At 37.0% G+C, this 25,529-nt stretch overlaps 1 protein-coding gene across 1 annotated transcript in view; it reads right to left on the bottom strand.

Annotated features, from left to right (window-relative positions):
* The window catches only part of dlp (dystrophin-like protein), a gene marked incomplete at both ends in the record, with an annotated part of 108,870 nt that extends 84,186 nt beyond the window's left edge, over positions 1 to 24,684 (bottom strand). The window contains 2 exon segments of the mRNA NM_214496.1: positions 14,081 to 14,173; positions 24,619 to 24,684. Of these exon segments, the coding sequence (NP_999661.1) occupies positions 14,081 to 14,173; positions 24,619 to 24,684 (159 nt within the window).
* Between the last annotated feature and the right edge of the window lie 845 nt (positions 24,685 to 25,529).

Here is a 25,529-nt window from a genome sequence, read left to right as displayed (position 1 = left end):
TTTTTTTTTACAGATAATTGTTATAATATCATTTTTTTTCTGAACTTATATAATATTGAATGTACACTGTATTTAGAATAGCATTTACAGTTCGATATCTAAATCTTCATTTGGACAGCCCTTGTCATGGTCTTTTTTTTTTACAGATAATTGTAATAATATCTTTTTTTTCCTAAACTTCTATAATATTGAATGTACACTGTATTTAGAGTAACATTTACAGTTCGATATCTAAATCTTCATTTGGACAGCCCTTGTCATGGTATTTTTTTTTTTTTACAGATAATTGTTATAATATCATTTTTTTTCTGAACTTCTATAATATTGAATGTACACTGTATTTAGAGTAACATTTACAGTTCGATATCTAAATCTTCATTTGGTCAGCCCTTGTCATGGTATTTTTTACACGTTCACTTTATTAAGGTGAAAATGAGGGTTAAAAACTTGTTGGTGCTTTAAATTACCATATACATGTGTGTAGGTGCAAAATCTGTGATCTATATCGTTATTGACTGTTGTACATATGAATATGTTATGATGTGCAACCCTTGTCTCAGTTTGTAAGTAATTTTGAGTGCACTTTTGAGTTTTACACTTTAGAATTAAAGTGAGTATAGAAGAGTATAATTTGTAAGAGCTAAGAAGTTACAATACATGTACCTGCTTACTTTGGCTGAATTAATTGAACAGAATTATAGATCCAGAGACGTACCATTTTAATATGACAGAGCTAAGAGAGCCTAATATTGTAGGAATGTGATTTCTAAACATTTTTAACGAAATCTTATGGTACATACATGTACATATATAATGCCAATATGAAATACATAAAACATGGTACTGTGAACCTTTGTTTTATTTGTTATAGTAAATAGAACATTAAAAACTATACTATAGAATCAATTTGTCATAGCTTTTCATGTGAGGTCACACAGCGAGAAAAAATGGAAGATAATATCCAAGAAAACAAGATAACAACTGATGCGATTATGCTTGTGTATTTGGAGGGGGGGGGGGTATATGATGGGGGCATACATGTGTGTTCATATGCATGAGTTTGTGTATCTAGGATAAAGTGGATATCAGCAAACATGAGGGACATTTGAATTTACAAGTCACAAATAATGTATTTTGAATTAATTTCTTTCATTATATCATTGGGTATTACTGTGTGTATGTGTGTGTGTTGGGGGGGGGGGTTGCCTTTATATATACATGAAGATCTATGTGGTGGGGTGGCTGTGTGTGAATATAAAAATGAGCATGGTTTGAAATTTGGTGAGAAAACATCTTTTGCTGATCATTATGATTGGAAACTACTGTATGTTTACGTCGTTTTTGCTTCATGGAGCTGGTGGGGGGGGGGGGGTGGAGGGTATAGGTTGGGGGAGGGGGTATGGGGCATGTGACTAATAATGCCATCCCTTTGGAAAAATTGATAAATACATGAATACATCTGATTCTATGTTCATACTGATATCAGGTTTTATGAGACTTTTTAACAACATGTTTTTGAATAATAAGGATAATACATGTATTAATCAAGGTATTAATAAATATGCAAATTAAATTTTTACATGATTGAACTTCAATTCATAACATCACACTTTTCCAAACACCATTTGTATGCACAATTAGCATGTTAGGTGCAAAATATTCCAACAAATATCTCCCCTTGTATGGTTGCTAGGGAGGAAAAGTCCATAGCAACCAATTCTTAACTTTTTCTTTGTTTTTGGCCGTTATTAATTAGTGCTCAAGTTTCAAACTTGGGAACATGTCATTTTTGTTTCAATTACACATTTCCAAGATATTTGGCACATTTGTAGGTACTTCCCAGTCGGAGACCACGGAATTCAAAAACTAAGCAAGAAAACAGGGCTTGGCCCATGGTCTATGTCTGGTGAGAGCAAGAAGAACATTATTATATTACTTTACAAACAGCCCATTCCCTTCTGGCTCTCAGCAGACATTGATGACTTCTCTCATCTCTGAATTTTGTTTTTAAACATGCTCTCTTATCCAACCTTCTACTATCTCTCTCATTTCATATCATTTCACATTCAAAGACACTTGCATTCAATAACAATAACGCAGATTAAATTCCAGAACCAGCCCTACTTTTGTGGGGTGAAAACTGGGGGAGAGGAGGGGAGAGGAGGGGAGAAGAGGGGAGAGGAGGGGAGAAGAGGGAGAAGAGGGGAGAGGAGGGGGAAGGAGGGGAGAAGGGGAGAAGAGGGGAGAGGAGGGGAGAGGAGGGGAGAGGAGGGAGAGGAGGGGAGAGGAGGGGAGAGGAGGGGAGAGGAGGGGAGAAGAGGGGGGGGGTATTTTCTAGAAAGGAAAATGCAGTTACATATTTCTCTCAAGTTTTCTTCTTCGTTGGAGGTCAACATATCAACATGTTAATCCTTAGGTATACAGCTGCACCTGTTTTTGAGCATGAATGACAAATCCATGTATAAACCTATACACTGCAAATAATATGAACTCCTCCAATCTGAATCTTGACTGTACAAACTTTGCTCTGCACTAAGTTCAGGCTCAGCTTATATCAGAGTAACATTCCACAAAGGATTGAAATCTCTTTACGAAGAAAAAAAGTTTCTAAAAATATCCCAATTCTTTCATTGTTTTGCCTCTCTGTTTTTTTCTTTCAAATCTTAATCTTACTCTCTCTCTCTCTCTCTCTCTCTCTCTTGCTGCCTTTCTCTTTTTTTATGTTCAATTTTTTTCTCATCTTCTTCCACCTCTCCCCTCCCCTGATTCTCCGGTTTCTATTCTTCCTCCTTTCTCTTCAACTTCTCCTTCTTCTCCTCTTTTCAGTCCATGTCTATCTGTAACTCGTCAAATGTGTCTGTGTTTTCAATTTCAATTTCCCACTTAACATAAGTCCATGCTCTCTCTATCTCTCTCTCTCTCTCTCTCTCTCCCTCTCTCTTTATTACACATTGATGTGACAATATAGCCTTGTTCCGACCAGCTGTTTTTTAGGAAAACTGACAAGGTCAATAAAATATGAAATGAGCCCAGAAAATTGAAGGTTGTTTACAATACATCTTCAAGAAAACTTTGATTTCATTTCCATAATATAAGTAATGTGAACTGATATTGATACCCTTCATGTTTAGTGTTTAATAAGCACTGCATCAAGACCAGCATATATACAGGAATATCCATGTTCAATTTGATAGCCTATAATGGCTTTATGGGCGACAGTTCCATTGACTATTGAACTTGAATATTGCATTACATACCAGCGTTAAGCAACATCGAACCAAACAAATACTGCACTTTTTGAATAGATTTATCAATAATTATAATGAATAAGGAAATGATGATGATGGTAATGACGTTGACGACACCAACGATAAGGCAAAGTTCTTTATGTACTATCTGCTAGAAAATCACTTTCTTGAAGGTATATTGAATAGCTGACCCTGAGCAAAGAAAAGAAATGTGTGTTGAGCGCCGGGACACAGTCAGGATGCTACAGAAATGCAGCTGCTTCTTAGCATCATACATTCAAGGTTGCTTCACACCCAATATAACATTTGTTAATGGTTTTATGCTAAAATATTATCCATGGTTCATATATAGCCAGGTGAAAGAACTTAATAGATCTGAAGAAAAGAAATATATATTCACAAATTGTGCATGTCTGGATAGTATTCTTATTAAATTAGAAGTCAGGTGATACAAGTTGGTGCTATAAGTTTGGCAAGCTGAAAATCACAATATTAGAACCTCACTATATAGCATTGCCTTCTTTCTGCAAGCAGGGAACATTGTAAGTATCCCTACACTCATTAAAATCCATTTCGAGTGGGTATTTTGAATTCTAAATGCAAAACAACAAAAAACCTTTGTATCAATGAAATTATCAACATCTGAACAGTGATTGATTGGTTCAAGTGTGTACTTGGTTTTCCCTCTCACCTGTCATTTCACATCAGATTTATTTCCTAACTGAAAACAAACCCAATTACATATAATAGGGGGAAAAATCCACAACGTTAATAAAAATGTGATGTTCAAATCTTATTATTAGCCTGCAGAATGAATAGCTCTATTGATTGGATACATAATATAGATGTACTCTATCAAAAATTACTCATACTTCAAATGTTCATCAATGTTTCTCATTGAAAATGAAAAAGTTACCAACTTTCCTTGGAGTGTGAACAGGTCTATTGATTGGCATTTATAATACGCTTTTCTCCCTCTCACCTGTCGCTGCACATTCGATATAATTCTGTACATTCACATAGCATACATGTGTGCTCAGTTGATTTGTGTAATGAGAGAATAGCGGAGGAGGCGAAGTGTTGTTACAATGCTCACACTCACTGGGAATCAGAAGGGTACTAACTAATACCACTCTCTATAGAGTTAACATCCTTCTGCCTCTAAGCAGAGTATATTTACAGTTTGGTTGGATATTTTCAGATGACTGTTATATCACGCCCACGACAGGAAGAACTAATTTGATTTCCTGTAATATGAATGATGTTAAAATGGAATCAATAATACTGATTAATTATGAATGCTCACTCCACATGAGGCAATTGATGTAAACGTATCAACATTATTCCATGTATTGAAAGTGCTGGCTAGAGCCAAGTAGGATTAAATCATGAAAAATGAAATTGTCAGATTTTAAGCAAATTGGCCCAACTCAAAACAAATTTTTACCACTATTTCACCTCATAAAGCTATATTACATATACCTCTATATTTTTTCTTCAAACAAGCAGAGCATTTTCTCATGTCTAAGGTGCAAAACGGAAAATACTTGCACATTTGTGGATCTACATGGTGTACATGTAGTTCTATAGATCATTTCCAATTTCACATTCACAACCAAAAAGGGTTGATTCTAGGCTCAGTCAAGACCCCCTTCCAAAAAAAGAAGAGAAGAAGAAGCTAAAATGAAAAGTATAAGCATCACCTTGCTTCATGCTTACTTGTTTGGCCTTCTTAGAAGAAAGGGATTTTGAGTGCAAATTCAATTTGCACCTGTAATGGTTCCTCTACCATGTATCCGTGCTTTCTTATATGGATCACAATATTTCCTGGTGGAAGATGAATTGTATGTTTGAACATTTGAATCCCAGCAATAGCAATGATCTTGTTACCATGGTAATAAATGCATATGCAGAGAATACAATTTTTTAAATATTGAAGCAGATTTAAGCTAGAATCAATCTCTGCTTACTTGCCCCACATCCAATCATTAATATGAAACAAACCCTGCACAAATCAGTGACTTATATCCCCTGCTGAAGGTAAGAAGGGGATAAACTCTATGTGAAATGATAGGAGTAATCACCCTTCTAGTTCTCAACTAAATAGTACATGTTCTTCCTGAAACCACAGAGCTTAGAACTCCTAGTTCAAACACACGCCCTACTAGTGAGAATAAACTGATAGAAATCAGACATAGGATGGAGTACATGTAAGTGTTCAAGGAAAAAAATTGTTTTACCTGTCATCTTCTACCAAGGAGCTTCTAAAACAGTGAAACATAGATGTGAGAATAACTGACAGAAACTATACAGAGAGTTCATAGACAGGACAAACCTCGGAATGATTTTCGGGAGAAAATGTGACATACAGTCTGTTGGTGTTAACCCCATCTCTGTGCGCTAGGACTAATCCGATTGATTAAGGATTTGCAAACATCAGAAGGGAGAGATTCTAACCAGCTTTACAAATACCAGCTGGGAATGCTGGATGACAGATGGAATTGAAGATGAAGATGAGGAGGACAGGCAGAACTTGGAAAGTAGGAGGAGAAGGAAAGAAGGGGTAGAAGTATGAATGGTTAGAGAAAAAGTAGAGAAAGAGAAATTGTCAAGTGAAATTTGAAAGGTTTGATCATAGCTTTGTGATAGATAAAGGAGGAATGCCAGGTGACAAGAAACCATTGAGAAGAGGAGGAGGGGTGTGGAGGCAGAATAGATGAAAAGGAAGAGAAGAAGGAGGAATAAGGCAGTAGTATCAGTGGAAAAGGTTAAGGAAATTCATAGAAGTAGAAGGATTGCAAAATGAAATTTATAAAAAACATACCGATGAAAGAATAATTCAAAAGAGGAGGAGGAGGAGGAGGAGGAAGAGGAGGAAGAGGAAGAGGGGAAAGATGGAAATGGTATTGGTAAGATAGACGATAGAAGAGTCAGATAAATTCAGAATTGAAATGTATTAATTAAAACAAAAACGAATAAAGAAGAACTTAAAATGTGTGACAGTGTAATAGAAGGTCCGATGTGATATGAACTTGAGATGGGGATGAAGGATGAGCAAAGGTACAAGTTGGTGACAAAGATGGGAGGAGGAAGAAAAGGAGGAGGACAAGTATATAACAAACAGATGAAAGAAAAAGTTAAAGGAGGGATGATTTGGAGCCAATTGGAGGTACACATGTAGATCAAGTAGGAATGCCGATGACGATTGGAATTCGAGAAGGGGATGAGGAGGAGGAGGAGGAGGAAGAGGAATAGGGGGAGGAGGAAGAGGAATAGGGGGAGAAGGAAGACAGGGGGAGAAGGAAGACAGGGGTCTCAGTATGAGTAGTTCCAGAAAATCACAGAACCGTTTGAGAAATTGTGAATCGCTACTTCTAAAGAAAAGGACAAAATCGACATCTACAAGCAAAAATAAATCCAAAACGACATTGAAGATGATCTTCTGAGTTGGTTAAACTGCCATAGGCACACCATCCCACCAAGTAAATATACAAAGAGTAGTGAACGGGAGAAGAAAACTCAAACTGACCTCCCAAATGAATTGATAATTTGAAACAGCATATGGTTGAAGCCATCAGACGACAGCCGTGACACAAACTGATCTGAGAGAAATACCCTCAGATTACTGGTGTCAGACCAGATTCCCTCCAACCAGATGCCCGCGCGTTGCTACATCTAGGTTTGAGAGAATAGCTTGATAGCACAAAAATAGGGTCACAGTTTTGTAAATCTACCCAAGTGTCTCACAAATTTGATGATGATATATCGAGTACCGGTATGGGTACACAATTATTAATTAACCCATAGTCCAAACTCTTCAGCTATTTTCTTGTCATACTTCAAATACAAGAGCATTTGAAGAGTAATCCTTTTCAGAGGACAGTTCGACTATGATATTCTCCCAAACTGACAACAAAAAATGATGAGAATGCTCATATGTATTATTTTTCCACCATTACGAGATCTCAACGAGTTTGAGGTGATTATTCATGCTTGATAGAGCAGCGTGAAGTGAATCAGGTCCGGTGTGATGTGGTTGATGGAGTATGAAATACAGAGTGATGCTATTAGGATACAGACTCCCTACATCTACAGGTAACTATTAATATAGATGTGATGGGAATACAAGTTCATTTATTCATGAATTGGAGCAGCCTTGCTTCATGACTATCGGCAAGGGGTACATGATGTAGTAGGCACGTATCTAGTAAGATAAGTTCATAACCCGATCAATGTTTATTCAGCTTCCTCGATGACTATCAGCAAAGGTATATATTACATGAAGTTATAAACCTGCACAATGTATGCCAGTAATATCATAACCAGTAAAATGTTTTTGAGAGCAGTACCTATAGCATTATCATAATTATAACATTTATTTTTCACAGCAGCAGAATGATCACGACCTTAAAGGTTGTCTGTACTAGTTTGGCAAGGAGGAATTTGACCACCCAGCGAGGTCACTGACAGGATGCTATCTCATCAACTCAGCTCTCAATTAACATAAGAAAAAGAGGATCATGGGGGACCAATGGTCACCGATTAGGCAATGTTTTCTATATAGAGGGAGCAAGAAGCTACAAGTAGTACAGTGTGGCTTTAAAGTACTTTGCACATAATCATATGTTAGCAGTATAAGCAGCACACTCAATACATCAAGAAAGGCATCTATATTAATAACCGATGGCAAAAAAGCATCCCAGACTGAGAGTAAAAACAAGATCGTTGTGTATTCTGAGGATGTTTGTTGCCCAGAGTGACGTATCATGTATCAGCTTGAGATACAGGTGTGTGTGTGTGTGTGTGTGTGCGTGTGTGTGTGTGTGTGTGTGTGTGTGCTTCATGAGGGTAGAGGAGGGGGAGGGGGAGGGGAGGGGAGAGGAGGAGGGAGAGGAGGAGGGAGAGGAGGAGGGAGAGGAGGAGGGAGAGGAGGAGGGAGAGGAGGAGGGAGAGGAGGAGGGAGAGGAGGAGGGAGAGGAGGAGGGAGAGGAGGGAGAGGAGGAGGGAGAGGGGGAGGGAGAGGAGGAGGGAGAGGAGCAGGGAGAGGAGCAGGGAGAGGAGGAGGGAGAGGAGGAGGGAGAGGAGGAGGGAGAGGAGGAGGGGGAGGGGGAGGGAGAGGAGGGAGAGGAGGAGGGAGAGGAGGAGGGAGAGGAGGAGGGAGAGGAGGAGGGAGAGGAGGAGGGGGAGGGGGAGGGGGGGGAGGGGGAGGGGGAGGGAGAGGAGGAGGGAGAGGAGGAGGGAGAGGAGCAGGGAGAGGAGGAGGGAGAGGAGGAGGGAGAGGAGGAGGCAGAGGAGGAGGCAGAGGAGGAGGGAGAGGAGGAAGGAGAGGAGGAGGGAGAGGAGGAGGGAGAGAGGGAGGGGGAGGGGAGGGGGAGGGGGAGGGAGAGGAGCAGGGAGAGGAGGAGGAAGAGGAGGAGGGAGAGGAGGAGGGAGAGGAGGAGGGAGAGGAGGAGGGAGAGGAGCAGGGAGAGGAGCAGGGAGAGGAGGAGGGAGAGGAGGAGGGAGAGGAGGAGGGAGAGGAGGAGGGAGAGGAGGAGGGGGAGGAGGAGGGGGAGGAGGAGGGAGAGGAGGAGGGAGAGGAGGAGGGAGAGGAGGAGGGAGAGGAGGAGGGAGAGGAGGAGGGAGAGGGGGAGGGAGAGGGGGAGGGAGAGGAGGAGGGAGAGGGGGAGGGGGAGGGGGAGGGGAGGAGAGGGGGAGGGAGAGGAGCAGGGAGAGGAGCAGGGAGAGGAGGAGGGAGAGGAGGAGGGAGAGGAGGAGGGAGAGGAGGAGGGGAGGAGGAGGGAGAGGAGGAGGGAGGGGAGGAGGGAGGGGAGGAGGGAGAGGAGGAGGGAGAGGAGGAGGGAGAGGAGGAGGGAGAGGAGGAGGGAGAGGAGGAGGGAGAGGAGGAGGGAGAGGAGGAGGGAGAGGAGGAGGGAGGGAGAGGGGGGGGAGGGGGAGGGGGAGGAATGGGAGGAGGAGAAAGAAGGGAAGGGGGTAATAAAATGTTTATATTAAGGTGCCAGCCCAAAACTCAGCAGAGTTGCAAAAAAAATTATGCATGCATGTTATGAACGTGTTTAGCAAGGAGCATCCCAGAGTAAAATTGGGATCCACTTTATATTTTGAGGATGTTCGTTGCCTAAAGCAATGTACAGTCTATCCCTGATCAGGTTGCAATACAGGTGTGTATGCTTCAGGAGGAGGAGGAGGAGGAGGATGAGGAGGAGGAGGAGGAGGAGGGAGGAAAGATACTTTCTGAAATCATCTCATATTATTTGATTCTCTCACTAGACATCTTACGTCATTTACAAGTTCAGTACATGAAAATGTGTTTTTAATTGTTTTCAAAGTTAGCTTCATTATATTGCAGTAAAAAACAATGATCTTTGAAAACATCATCATACATACAGGCCTATAGGACATAAATGGTTTCAAAACAACATGTAATTCATACCTGTAGAATCAATGTGAGAATGACCTTGTATTTGACAGTGAGGGGGACAGGCAAAGGAAGACACTAAGCCTCCTACAAGGATGTCTCACAAAATATCTCTCAAAGATCACTAAGAGAATCGTTTTAACTAACAGAAGTGGCATGCGTATACATGTGCATGTTAAGGCCATTAATGTATGTACTTGTTCACATCTTTATCCCTTATTTGCTTAACTCATTATATTCCACATACTAAGAATCTTGCTCTACGAATCGTCAAAAGTAAATCACGTGACGAAAGATAGTTCGCCCATTATTGATGGGAGAAGCAAAAAGTTTGTTACACTGTGTAGATAGTACTACTATCTACACAGTGCAACGCACTTTCACTGAAGAAAGAGGTACTGTCTACACAGGGCAACGCACTTTCACTGAAGATTATCCAAAAGCGCACTAAAACAGGCGTAATTAAGCGCGCATTACCAATGAGCGCAATTAAAGCAAACACATGCGCGCACCGTACCCTCAAGGGGTTTGGTTAAATTTTTAACTTTTTTGGTGCAGTTTGGGTCTGGTGTCTTTCATGTAGATGCATACACGTCCTTTTCTTTTTATAGTTAAATTGTTTTAGATGTGGAATATAAAGCAAATAATCATCTTTTGGTTTCAGGCGATGGCAAACTATCACTTCCTCGTCGATCACAATGTATACGCTATCTTTCCTCAGCTTCGCTTCGGAAAGATAGCTACATCCAGATCGCCTCGGAAGTGATAGTTTGTCCCATCACCTTCACCAACGGTAGTTATTTGCTTACTATTCAAGTAAATATACATGTAATCCCCCCAAAAAATAAAAAAATAAATAAATAAATAAATAAATAAATTATAAAAAAAAAAAAATATTTTAAAAAAATATTTTTTTAAAATTATAAAAAAATTAAGTGACAAGTGATGTGAGAATAATTGCCTTCTATAAAAATCAAACTCTATGTTCCTAAATTAAGAGTACTGCAAATATTTGTACACTTTTATATAGTGCCAGTCATATTTTGGGCACTAAAATAATTAGGCATTATAATGCTAAACTTCTGCACTCAAAATTTGAGAAATGTAGTATAAAGAAATTAAGAAACAGACATTACATGTGCCTTCATGTTAAAATGTGCCTAGTGATTTCAACTACATCTGATAGAACATGAAAATAGGGATTCCAAGTCATGCCCTAATTAACGTCTAATATTGAGCAACTTTCCATATTATGCTAAAAATATGAACTTCAAATTAAAAAAAATATCAAAAACGTTTTTCCTATCAACCATTCATCTAATTCATAAAAAAATGTATTTTAAATAGCTTTGTATAAACAGACAAGTATGTGTTGTTCCTAACCAAAGTATATATACAATTCAATATTTTATAAATTTGATTATGGTTTATAGGAAACTTAAATGTGGTGAAAGTACCTCATATTAATATAATAATTTCATGAATTTGCATACTCTTATCAAAATGTCTATGATATTTTTTATCAAAAATAGAAAATTCTCTGGAAATGTCATTCCGTAGTGCTAGGAATTGATCTCTACCTCCTTGATGAACAAATGAAAACAGCCCCCTGAAACTCAAGTGTAAATAGAGTGATGAATAAATCCTGAATGTATTTATATCTCAAAGCTAGGCTGAATGTCAAGGCTTTTCTTACATTCCATGAATAAACCATCTTCTTCTTCTGGTACTCCGTTGCAGGAAAACAAGTGCCACTAGGGGTGCGTTTATCGTGTCTTGCCACTAGATATGTACATATCGAACCCCACTATACGAACGTGATTTTCGGGATGTCGCGTTTATCATCTCTTCATGATTAAAAATAAAGGCCTCGTCTATGCGCAGCTGTTTTGCGCCGTTTGACCCGGGAAGCAGAGATTTGCTCGGAGGTCAACTAGGGCATATCACATGGTGCGCACTATTTCGCTGAACCGGAAATTAGCCTGGGAAAGTCCAATATGTATGTGGGGTTTAAACAAGTTTTGCGTTTATCACGTCTCAGAAACGTGAATCTGGCTGTATATCACATTCAAAACACACCTTTATCGGTGTTACAATATGCCCATATCTATAGAAGTTTGAAAAAGGCTTTGCGTTTATCACCTTAAAAATTTGCCTGAAAGACGTTTGAGAAACCTGATTCTAGGCAACAAATTGGTCAATAAACGCACCCTAGGTTTGATTTCATTAGCCCTAAATCAAACATGTACAGTAACTCACTTGTCTTGTGAAGAGAAAGAACGGAATCAGTTTCAATTATAGTTTGTCTTTTTGAGAGCCAGAAGATCGTTAATTCTGTGATCATTATGAGTTAATGATTATCCAGTCAGCATCAACTAAAAACTTATTGAACTCGCTAACAAGACGTGGGGTAGATATTTAAAGGTAATACAAAGTTTTGGTATGGGGTCATGAATTCGGTTCAAATGAACATATTGGAAGCATATGTGATCCTACAATATTCAGTCATGGTTGTCGCGGTTGAAATCGAGTCTTAAGTTATGAAATTATAAATAATTAACTCTTTATGCTGTAAAGCTCCCTCTAAAGGTCAAGATATTAATTAAGCTATAAAATAATGTTTCTTGACTAAAATTAACCGACTAGCTATTCCCGTTTGGAAATTATATATCACAACTACATATTCAGAGATTGTCATGGTCGCAACTACCATTGTACGGCTGTAGGTGCTATTTTTCTCGAAAGCAGAAGTGTTTTAGGGGCTAAATTTTCTAGTGCTTATAATACATCCACAGGGGCATCCAAATGTATCAAAATTGTAAAGAATCATTATCCACCCAATTTTCAAAATTTCCCAAAACTTTGTATTACCTTTAAGCATGTCCCATGTAGTATAGTACAAAGAAAGGGCATTGAAGTGTGAGGGGAGCAGCTTTGTAAAATGACACTTGTTGATGATTTACATATTGTGTGGTACCATATTTTAGCTAAACATTCAAAGGGGCAGACTTTCTACATATCTACTGAAATAGTTTAGTTTTGAGGCATGATTTGCAGGTTTTAAAGTCTATTTCATGAACAAAAGAAGGGAGTTTAATTCAAGAACTTAGCATACCCATCCAAAAGTTAAGTCAGAACTTAAAATACCCATCTAAAACTAAATACAGAACTTTAAATACTATCCAAAATATATATTTTAGATGATGAGGATGGGTATGAAAAGTTCTAGGTGACTTCCCATAGTGTAGAAGAGAATTAATTCAGCAGCACAGAACCAGCACAGACTGTGGTGAGCAGGAGAACTTAATCTAATCTACTGCTTTCTAAAATTGCTTAATTGCAGCCAATCAGGAGAAGAACGGGTAGGATTTCAAACAATGAAGAGTGACAGACAGCAATTTTGAAAATAAAATATTTTTCTGTGAACTAATTTTGTTCTGACTACATGAATGACGAATGTGTACATGACAACAAAATAAGATTCAAGATTCGAGATTATTTTATTGGTCCATACATGTTGCAAACATAACATAGAAATTTTGCTTCCAATGGCTTTTTTGACAGTGAAAATGCAAATGTTAGAAAATACAATATAACATTTAACAATAGAAAACGATGTACATGTACATAAATATGGATAATTATTTATAATATTCGGTAGCCTTACATAGCCTTAACCCATTGTCTACTGGAACTAGGCAATCCCTGTATTTAAGTCTATGTAAAAGAGAGAATGTAGTAGCCTTTCGGGGGTCAGCCTTTCGGGGGTCAGCCTTTCGGGGGTCAGCCTTTCGGGGGTCAGCCTTTCGGTGGTCAGCCTTTCGGGGGTCAGCCTTTCGGGGGTCAGCTTTTCAGGGGTCAGCCTTTAAGGGGTCAGCCTTTCAGACGTCAGCCTGTCAGGAGTCAGCCTTTCAGGGGTCAGCCTTTCAGGGGTCAGCCTTTCAGGGGTCAGCCTTTAAGGGGTCAGCCTTTCAGGGGTCAGCCTTTCAGGGGTCAGCCTTTCAGGGGTCAGCCTTTCAGGGGTCAGCCTTTAAGGGGTCAGCCTTTCAGGGGTCAGCCTTTCAGGGGTCAGCCTTTCAGGGGTCAGCCTTTCAGGAGTCAGCCTTTAAGGGGCCGCCTAACATCATCCAGATCATCAGGTGGAACCAATGTAATTTGATTTCCTGGATCCAGGATATTAACATACATGTAGTTCTCTTTACAAAATGATGATAAGTCCAGCTCAACAACTGTCAGTTGAATCATGCAAAATGAATATTGACCTTTTCCATTTGTGACAAACAAAAAAGGATATAGGAAAGAATCTTTAATTATAGACATTTCTGGCAACATTATATGATCACTGATGTTTGCAAATATATCAAACACACTTCTACATTTGTACACATGGTATATGAAACTGAATTAAACTTACTAATTTTTGTCCGCTGAGTACTTCAAGTAGCGCAAGAAGAATTGATCCATCTCGTAGGTCTGAATATAAGTCCTGAATTGGGGGCTTGGATTCCTTAAAAAGAGAAAAGAATTATCATTTCAAAATAACCTCAATATGATAACTTTTAAAAAGTCAATTTCTAAAGAGCAAGTAGTAAAAGTTGCAAATGGTTTCATGAACTGACATGGACGCATAGGAAAGGCATTGCACTTAAACCAGTTAATGAAAAGAGTAAAGACATGTTAAACCTTGCGCTCATCACTGAAATAACAAACTTTGTGTTTTAGTACCATTTTATGAATTAGAGTATATGATATACAATAGGCAGTCTATTATTTATGTTTAGGAAGTACATGAGCTGAGAGGTTAGTAATTCCTACAGATCCATATTCACTGCAGTAGTACAGTGTAAATGTGCTTTGTTATCAGTAAGAAAAATAAAATATGAACTATCTCTAAATTCTCTACATGTAGAATAATATCATTGAAGCAATGTGATACAAGGATTCCTGCTCACATATTCTCAGATTTGTTACAATTTTCTTAACTTGAAAATAAGGATTTCGTGGAGTGATATTCTTGTAGTCATATACAGGTTGTACATACTGAATTACTTTACCTCATCTAATGTTTCAAAGAAACAAATTGCATCTCTTAATATCTTTTGTCTTAAAGTACCAAACCTCTAGGAACCAACTACAAGATTTGACTGAATTTGAGCATCCTTTGATCTCAAAGAATGCTCTCAGAAACTTTGAAAGATTGGGGGCCTCAAAGATTCATTATTGCTTACAAGTATCTTGGTAACATGATCTCACAATAGCATTCAAGTCTGAATAGTCATGTCTACTGCTTGAATTTACTTTCATTAAAATGAAGCGATGCAAACAAACCCCTGAAACATCTCAATTGAGGCATTCTGTTAAATCCCGTACCAATAGAATAATAGTAGTAGCACATTTAGGAGGAGAGCCCAGAAATTGGATCTGATTCAAGAGTAGTGGTTAAAAGAATTGGAGCCTTGTGGGAGGAAGGAGGGTGACTTGCATGAGCAAAATTCATAGTTTTAATATTTTTTCAAATTCTATTTTTCTGATTGATTCTGATTCTACTTTTCACAAGCTTTTATTTGATAAATAGCTCAACTCTAGAGGAAGAATTAGAGAAGATAATAACTTTTAAATTTTGAGAGGAAAAGAATTTTAGAAATTTTTATTAAACGCTTCCAAAGTTTGACTGCTTTGTCTTCAAGCAGTAGTAGAAAAAGGCCCTAAGCAAATAGCTTTCTTGAGCGCGGGACTTTGCCATAAACTGTCTGCAAGAATAGAAGAGCTGAATACCCAAAGATGGAAGACAAAAACACTCACAATTTTATTTTTCTATTTCAACCCTTTCTAGTTATCTTTTTTACTCACTTTTTTTCCTACAGAATATTTCACTAAACATTAAACATCTGAGAAATCTTCTTTTTTTGATTCACAAAAAATATAGACTGCGGTGAGACAGAAGCCCTTAGCTTAGGCTCCACGGTGACAATGAACAGTATATGCCGTCATAATGACTAGAAATACATCCTGAGGAGCCATTGAGATGTGTACATGCGGCAAACATAAAACTGTACATACTACTTACACATCTACTGAAGACAAGTCTAATATTAAAGTTGCTCAAGCTTGGGTATATAGAGGGCAGCATACTGAGCCAACAGGTATTACGCTCCTGTGCGTACTAGTGTCCCTTCATGCGTACATCTGTACGGGAGTGTAATACCCGTTGGCTCAGTGTTCACCAAGTTACCTACTTCACTAACGACTATATACCCACGCATGAACATCTTTAACCGGGTGCACACAACAACAAAAACAACATTACTATCATCAACAACATCATTATCATCTATTCTACAACAACATCAAAAACATCAACAACAATAAAAACAACATCTACAACAGATGGCATTATTTAACCCATACTGTGCAAGTCTTTAAAATAACTGTCATAAAATTTCATTTAAAGTGTTGAAATTGGACTTGAAATAATGTTTATGTTGTTATTTTCAGATGGGACCTATATGTATTTAACACAAATAAGCTCCATAATGGGTTATTTTTTCGTCTTTCATTAGTATTTCTGCTGTATTCCAAAATGCACTAAATATATTTCTTTGGGTATCACGCTTTAGTGGATAGAGGATTCACATACGTCTATAAATTGTTTGTGTTCAATAGAACAGTAATTTATTAAAATATACAGTGAAATGCAAAAATATTATCTAGCAATCGTAAATTGACTTCAAGACAATACTTTTGAAGAAAGTCTTCTCGATAAGTCACTTAAAGAGAGATTGAATTGAGAATACAAATATAGCTCAACATGGTAAAATGCTATCAATTGGAAGTGGACATTTAAGCTAGATTTGGCTATTAGATTTGGCTATGCCAATACCGGTTATAGTCACTATGCTCAGCTCAACTTATTTTTCTTCATTCGTACACCATACTTGAAGATAGGTTTAGGAAACATTAATCTTCTAATTGAGTTGCACAGTGTGCTTGCTATGATTCAATTGACTGTGACAACACTGACACTTAAGGTATCTCTACGCTCATCTCTTTATCCGTCTTCTCTCTCTTTGTCTCTCTGTCTGTGTTCCTGTCTTTCTCTCTCTTTCTCCTTCTAGCTATCCATCTGTTGTCTCCTTCTCTTTCTTGCTATCCCAACTCATACACTTTCTTTCTTGATGTTTCTTTCCCTCTATTGAATCTTTCTTTCACTCTCACACTCCTATCATGTTGCTTCATATGTCTCTATTATCTTCCTTTGTGCTTGTTTGATACTATCTAGGGTGTTTGTCTCTATCTTTCTACTCATCTGTTCGTCTGTCTATGCTTCTCTCTGTCTCTTTCTGTAGCATTATATTTTCAATCCACTTTCAACCTGTATCCCTTTTTTTTTGGGGGGGGGGGGGGTGTCTACATGCATTTCTCTCCTTCTCATACTCAAGTATACTTCTTTGCTTCATATCCCTTACTCTCTCTCTCTCTCTCTCTTTCTCTCTCTCTCTCTCACTCTCTGGATCTTTCTTTTCCTCCATACCTGCTCTCTCACACAACATTCCGTCTCCCTTTCAATCTGCCTCTTCCTTTCCTCCCCTTCTCTTCTCCCGGCCTGGTCTCATTCTGACAGACCCGCACAACTAATTGAGTGACGACATGAACAGTTAACAAAATCATGATTATATGCGAGTGGTCACGAATGAGGCATGCCTGCACATACAGAGTCACAGTGCAGGAATGCCCCACATTCTTCACTCATACATTCATACATGTTTACCTTACAAAGTGCATTCTGCTATGTCAATGTTATTAACTTCACTAATGATATCTTCGACAGTGTTTCAGATCGGCAAATACCCATGCTCACAAAACATGCTGCTTGCTTATTGGCTAAATTATGAAATAATCATTACATAAAACAGGACAACATACAGCAAGTGAAAGATGGGTGGGGAAAAAAAACAAAATCTTGTAGAATCTTGTGACAATGCCAGGGCGGAACCAAGGTGGACCGATATGATGCTCAGGATGACTTCTGTATAAATAAAGGCTGTTCTTTCCCTTCATTTTCTTTCACAAAGACTCTTCTTCTCTTCTTTTTTTTGTTTGGTCTCTTTCTCTTCTTCTTCTACTTTAATTACCCAATCCTTCTTCTTGATCTTCTGTTCTGTATTTCTGCCTCCTTCCTCTCTATACATCATTACACCTTATTCTTTCTTCTCCCTTTCAGCTTCTCTATTTTTACATTGATCCTTTATGGATACATTTTTATCAATAATTGGTTTCAAATGATGATGTAATAATTGCTTGTTTCTTCAAATATATCTGTAAGTATTTAAACCAAAGTTATCTGACTATAAACTGTCTTCATACCATGTACAGTGTATACATGTAACATTGTAATACATACATGCTAAAGGAAGACTCATCAACTACCTTCCGGTTTTACTCAGTTTTTTCACTATTTCTCATCACAATTTCAAACTTCAAATTTGATTGTTTGTAACCACCGTAGCCTTGAATTGAGATCATTACACAAAAACACTCATTATACCTGTATCTCAATATGTAACAAAAATCTATGTATACTTTATATGTTTGCCATTTTTTATTTTTATAAAGTCCTGCACATTGTTCCTAGAAAAAAAGTAACCTGAACTTACTTTGTATTTTCCCTTTGTTTTTCCATGAATAAAGGTCATGTACTACTTGGATGAACATACAATACTAAAGAAGGCTGGAGAAAGTGTTTTACTTCCTAGCACTACTGTACATCTGCATTGAACATAATGACAATTGTTTGAAAAATAGTTTTCCCCCCAAAAAAAAACTTTTTGCTGTAAACTCAGTAATTTCAATATTGAAAAATAGAAGGTTTAGGCCCATTTACATTGCAGAAAATAACTGTACTGGAAAAACCCATTGCTGTTTTTGTTTTGTTTTGTTGTTGTTGTTTCGTTATTTTTTAGTTTTTTTTTTTTTGGGGGGGGGGGGGGGAGTTGTGCCCATGCACCACTTGTAGATTCTGAGCATGCTCAGAAGCGAAGTGGTCATGTGACACTGATGTTTTAAGAATGAGCATTTACATTGCCAAGCAGGTGGAGTTTATAAATGCCAGTATTTAAAATAAAACACTCTTGGAGGCGAATTATTTTATTCAGGTTTTTCACTGTGATTATGTAAGAAACAAACCCAAAATCCCTCACAGATTATCCTGTCCAGAAACATACATAATGTACATGTACATGTGTATTCCTTTCCGGGTATTTCTCATGCTTCAAATACATGACAAACAGAATATAATCAACTCAAATCTTAGATCTACCTGTCAATAAACATTCTAAATCAAATACTTAGTGTCTATCTAAATATCACAATTTGTTTGTTCAAAATTCTTTCAATACTTAATTTCTATTTCAAATCTAAAAACAAAGCCCAGAAAAACAAATCCCAGAAGACTATTCTTACATGTAAGACATCTTAAAATGCAATCAGACATTACTGATCTGCTTGTTGTGTATGCTATGGGTGCCAGGACGGCATCACAACCATTTCTAGAAAGCCCCCACTGTACATGAAAGACGATATTGGTTCTTGCTCTCCTGGTGCTCGTCAGACTTCTGAGATGTTTCTGACTGCTATAAATAAACTCGTCCAGGGTATGGGGGTACTGCTATTACAGGTGGATGCTTACAAGACAAATCAGTCAGCTGAATTCAGATTTGGCTCTGCGTAAGACAATATTCCTCTGCATAATGCATAATTCCCCCCAAATGGACATTTTCTTATGTGTCCGAAGGGAGCACATCATGCAATTTGCTCTGCCAGTGGGTTATGGAGTAAACAATTGGTATTCAATTTGGGTTACAAAGCAAATATGAGATATTGACAGAATGTTATCAAGGATCAATTTCTTGTTAGATGACACAATGTTCACAGGCATATACATGTAGGGAATTTGACATTTTGAAATCAATCTCAAATGACAGCATGGTTGTCAGAAGGAAAAAAAGACATATACATCTAAAAAAAAAGGAATCTGTCTGTAAGAGTATTGTCATTCATGGCAGGTTTAAAGCAATGGCTTATGGCACATTCAAATAGAAAAAACAAATTGTTTACCTTTCACTATATTTCAAGTATTTGTAACAATAACTCTGCTCAAAACTTTAAGTTTTTATTTATGAGTGACAGGATCCCAAAAAATCTACAAATACCATCATAAGGTGATATATTTAAAAACATATTGGATTTAAAAGTATAAATTATCTGAGCAAAAATCAGGAACCAAGCCCTTTCAGACTAGCACACGATACAAAAGATTTCATGTATCCACTTGTCCACAATGTGTGAATGTATTAATTATTTTTATCTTCATAAAACCAACAACTCAAGATGTTTTTCTAGAAAAGCAGTTTCAATACAAGAATTTGTAGATAATCTGTATTTTAAAGAGAAGGTTGAGTTCTGGGAAGAGGTGAAAATTAATTTGTGAGCGTTATCATTCTTATTATGCAAGTGTGGAAGAACATCAGATAAAACATGCTCCCTGAAAAGTATGACTCTTCACATGCCTTCATATTCTAAATATGGCATGTAACATCGTAAAAATCGGGACAGATTTTTACGCCACGTGTTCGTGTAGTCCCATATACCGTAAATCTCCGTGTATAAGGCGCACTTTTTTGCCGCCGAAAAAATTTGAAAGTCGGGGTGCGTCTTATACACAGGTACAGAATTTTTTTTTTTTTTTTTTTTTTTTTTAAATATTTATGGCGCTATGCCTGGCAATGTCTCCCAGCTCAGTAATCAGTGTGTTGACTCACCACTCGGAAACTACAACAACACTCAAATTTGTCTGTCATCTTGGTTTGAAAGTAATCTTTCTAATAGATCTCAATATGTAGTTTATAATAATAATTCCTCAATTTTTTTTTCTATAACAAATGGTGTACCACAAGGTTCTATCCTAGGTACTCCATTGTCAGAAATTTATAGGATGCTATTCATATCATGCATGACATGATTTTGGCATAGAACACAGTGCTTCTGCTACATGTAGGTGATGTGATGAGGCTGGTGTGGAACACTTGGTATCATGAAGCCTTAGAGTCTGGACCTGTTTTTAATTTACATTAATGATCTTACACATTCTTCTACAACGACATTGTAACTATTATTTGTGACAAGTTCACAACTTCAACTGCACCTTGATGTAAAATGAAGGCCCTTCCTCGCGTTGGTTATCGGCAACAAAACAACAACAAAACAATTTTTTTTTTTTTTTTTTTCCCCAAAAAAATAGGTGTGCGCCTTATACACAGGTGCGCCTTATACACGAAGATTTACGGTACATCCTTCTGTGCACAGTGTTTGTACCTTCACCAAGACTTGGCCAAGTTTTTTATCATTTTGATGATTCTAGAACCTTGCAATACACACACATACTTATATGCCAGATGATCAACCTTTTCTGATCGATTCCACACCGTTTCTTTCACAATGCAATCGCATGACAAGAACTCAACTTTATCTTTAAACTCTTGCTTAAAAACCAACAACAAAAAAGCATCAACAAAACAGTTTTTTGACCTCCATTCTGTAACACTAGAAAAGACTCTATCATTGGTCGTCATATATAAATCTTTATAATAACGGTGAATTCGGGATCAATACAGACCATTCACACAAGAAAGATAAAAATGCTCTAATATAAAAAATATATACATATATAATCAAAGCATCAAGGACAAAACATACATATCGGTACACATGGTAATCAAATATTGTTCTACCTGGTCACATGCACAAAGTCGTACTCAGGAATACAGTTCTTGTACATCTAGATTACAACTGCAACATATTGTACGGTTGTATGATATAATTATGGTCCTGTGACAATTGTTCTGTGGTAATTTCCTACATTAAAGGTAATACAAAGTTTTGGGATGGGGTCATGAATTTGGTTCAAATGAACTTATTGGAAGCATATGCGATCTTACAATATTCAACGATCCTTGTCACGGTTGAAATCGAGTCTAAAATGATGCAATTGTAAATAATAAACTCTTTATGTTGTATAGCGCCCTCTCAAGACTGATATTACTATAGCTTTAAAACAATGTTTCTTGACTACAATCGACCAATTTGCTATTCCTGTTTAGAATTATATATCAGAACTGCATATTCTGAGATTTTCATGGTCACAGCTACCATGGAATGGCCTTTGACGCTAGTTGAAATATTTGAAATTTACCAGGAGCACCAGTAAATTTTGATTACCAGTATTCAATTTTCTTGAAAGCAGAAGTGTTTTAGGGGGGGGGGGCTAAATTTTCTAGTGCTTATAATACATGGGCATCTAAATATATCAAAATGTTAAAGAATTACTATCCATCCAATTTAAAAAATTTCCCACAACTTTGCATGACCTTTAACCGATTTCCTAAATTAAACCCTGGACCCAACGCTTGCAACCCTAAGCCTGACCCTATACATTTGATGACATGAATCCCAGAGCAAATGTTAGATCCTGATTTTCAAGATACAGTTCTTATAGTACAAAGGAGAAATGTCTGAACCTCTGCTGTGCTTGAAGCCATTCACACAAGCAAATCTGATTAGGTTTTATAGTAACATTCACATTAAGTATTAATCATTAATCATTATTCCTTCCAGTGTGAACAGGTGTAGTGATGCCCTTATAATGGTAGAAATGCATTAGTTACCCTCCATCGTTAAGCAAGGATGAGCATTGTAGATCTCTTGAAAGTCATTAAATGAGATGGGAAAGAATTCCATTCAAGATTTGTATGGTATCCTCCACAAAGACTGTAACCTTCTTTTTCAACCAACTGATCTCACAACCGAGGTCTTCCAAAACATTATATGTGAACGATAAAATGCCCTGTGTGGAAGATCTCTATGAAAACCAGTTTCTACATGGCTGTCTGCTACATACCGGTACTACATGTCGGGTACAGTGATTTTTGCAACTTTACTTCAAAATAGTGAACAAATGCTCAAATTTGGGGATGTGAACATTCACCATTTGTTCTTCGATATATGTCCATTGATCATTTGGGACAAAATAAAGTACTTCCCAGGTGGGGACAACGGAACTGAAGAATTTTGAGGCTTGGCCCATGGTCTAATGTTACATTGGTGTTACATTGCAAAGTTTATTCAATAAATATAGAAATATATTATGAATGAAAGAATGAATGAAAGAATGAATAAAAGGATGAATAAATGAAAGAATGAATGAATGAATGAATGAATGAAAGAATGAATGAAAGGATGAATGAATGAAAGAATGAATGAATGAAAGAATGAATGAAAGAATGAATAAAAGGATGTATGAATGAAAGAATGAATAAAAGGATGAATGAATGAAAGAATGAATAAAAGGATGAATGAATGAAAGAATGAATAAAAGGATGAATGAATGAAAGAATGAATAAAAGGATGAATGAATGAAAGAATGAATAAAAGGATGAATGAATGAATGAATGAATGAATGAATGACAGAATGAATGAAAGAATTACTGAAAGAATGAATGAAAGAATGAATGAATGAATGAATGAAAGAATGAATGAATGAAAGAATGAATAAATGAAAGAATGACTGAAAGAATGAATGAAAGAAAGAATGAATGAATGGATGGATGGATGGATGGACAGATGGACGGATGGATGGATGGATGGATGGATGGATGAATGAATGAATGAATGAATGAAAGAATGAATGAATGAAAGAATTAATGAATGAATGAATGAATGAAAGAAAGAATGAATGAAAGAATGAATGAATGAATGAATGAAAGAATGAATGAATGAAAGAATGAATGAATGAATGAATGAATGAATGAAAGAATGAATGAATGAATGAATGAATGAATGAATGAAAGAATGAATGAATGAAAGAATGAATGAATGAATGAAAGAATGAATGAATGAATGAATGAATGAATGAATGAATGAAAGAATGAATGAATGAATGAATGAATGAATGAATGAATGAATGAAAGAATGAATAAATGAATGAAAGAATGAATGAATGAATGAAAGAATGAAAGAAAGAATGAATGAAAGAATGAATGAAAGAATGAATGAATGGGTGAATAAAGAAATGAATGACTGGGCCTATGAAGAAATACATTTCTATAATGAATGATTGAGGGAAGAAAAAATGAATGTTCTTGGTTTGCTCTTTACAAATGTGTACACGTATCAACTGATGGTGATCAACACTAGCACTAGCCATAAGGGTATTAAAGGTAAAATACAAAGTTTTGGTAAATTTTGAAAATTTGCTGGATAGTAATTCTTTACAATTTGGATATATTTGGATGCCCATGTGGACGTATTATAAGCAGTACAAAATTTAGCTCCTAAAACACTTCTGCTTTTGAGAAAAATTAAATATCAAAATTTACCGGTGCTCCAGGTAAATTTTAATAAATTTGAAATAGCGCCTACAGCCATACAATGGTAGCTATGACCATGAAAATCTCATGAATATGTAGTTGTGATATATAATTTCCAAACGGGAATAGCCAATCAGTCGATTATAGTCAAGAAACATTGTTTTATAGTTAAATTAATATCTTGACCTTGAGAGGGAGCTATACAATAAAAATAGTTAATCATTTACAACTTCATCACTTTAGATTCCATTTCACCCGCGACAACGATCATTGAATATTGTAGGAACGCATATGCTTCCAATATGTTCATTTGAACAAAATTCATGACCCCATACCAAAACTTTGTATTACCTTTAACATATAACCTTACACAGAGTGAGGTTCTTCTGGCTCAAAACAAATGAAATGTGAGTTAAACCTTGGGTATACTCGCATGCTGGGGACCTTATATCTGGACAAGTCAACAATTACCATGGCAACCCATTCTTTCCATGAAACAAGAAATAATTGACATTGATAAATGGATCCTTACCTGGACTAGTTGTGCATTAACCCACTTGCTGAAGGTTTTCTTTTGAATATCTCCTCGTTCATCTGAGAAAGATAGAAGAGAAAGTAAGAATAATTAGAAATGATTCAAGTAATATGATAAAAATCAAAATCACATTTGATGGCAATGCACTATCAAGGAGTTTAATACATCAACCTGAAATTCAAAGATATCTGGAGAATCTCATTCAACCATACATCCCATAATTTCTCACACACTTTTCATATATTCCAATTGGAAAAAGATGTGAACATATTATATCTATGAAATTCCACATATCCCTCTGCATCTGTGCACCTACATGTAATATGTTCTGGTCTTTCTGAAGTTATGGTGAAAAATTGCTGTTTTTTGTGACTACCATGTCACAAGGGCAGTAACATGTAGGGCACCAAACAATCGTTTTAAATCTGAAATCTTCGGGGGCTGTATGCATTCATGAGCCACCTGATTTTTAATTATGGGTATCAAGAGTTGTGGACCTTGTTCTGTCCAGCCTTGACGAAAGTTTTAACTATTTGTATTATATTGCTATAGCCTTTAACTAAATAATACTTGCAGGTGTGGCTTTAAAATTTGAGAGCTATACAATTCTTTCAAGTGGCCAGTTTCCTGACCACAAGTAAAAGCACAGGGTCTATCATTGTCCAGACGATAGACTGACCAACCAACCATTGAGGGTTAGCGGAAATTACTTTCACACCCCCTTCAACAAACAATCCTCCCTTCAACTGGTGCTGGAGGGTTTACTAGGTGATTAACAGGAGTAATCATTAATCCTCTTTACAGCTTTATGGGAGCACTCACAATAAAAGCTAGTGTATGTTTCAGCAACAAAAAGGAAAAGATTATGTAATAGATAATAAAGGACAAAGTTGAAGAGGGTATACTGC

Source organism: Strongylocentrotus purpuratus, unplaced genomic scaffold, assembly GCF_000002235.5.
Source record: "Strongylocentrotus purpuratus isolate Spur 01 unplaced genomic scaffold, Spur_5.0 spur5_scaffold_21, whole genome shotgun sequence".
NCBI lineage: Eukaryota > Metazoa > Echinodermata > Echinoidea > Camarodonta > Strongylocentrotidae > Strongylocentrotus > Strongylocentrotus purpuratus.
Note: the sequence above shows the minus strand (reverse complement) of the source record. Positions and strands in the feature narration are given on the sequence as shown.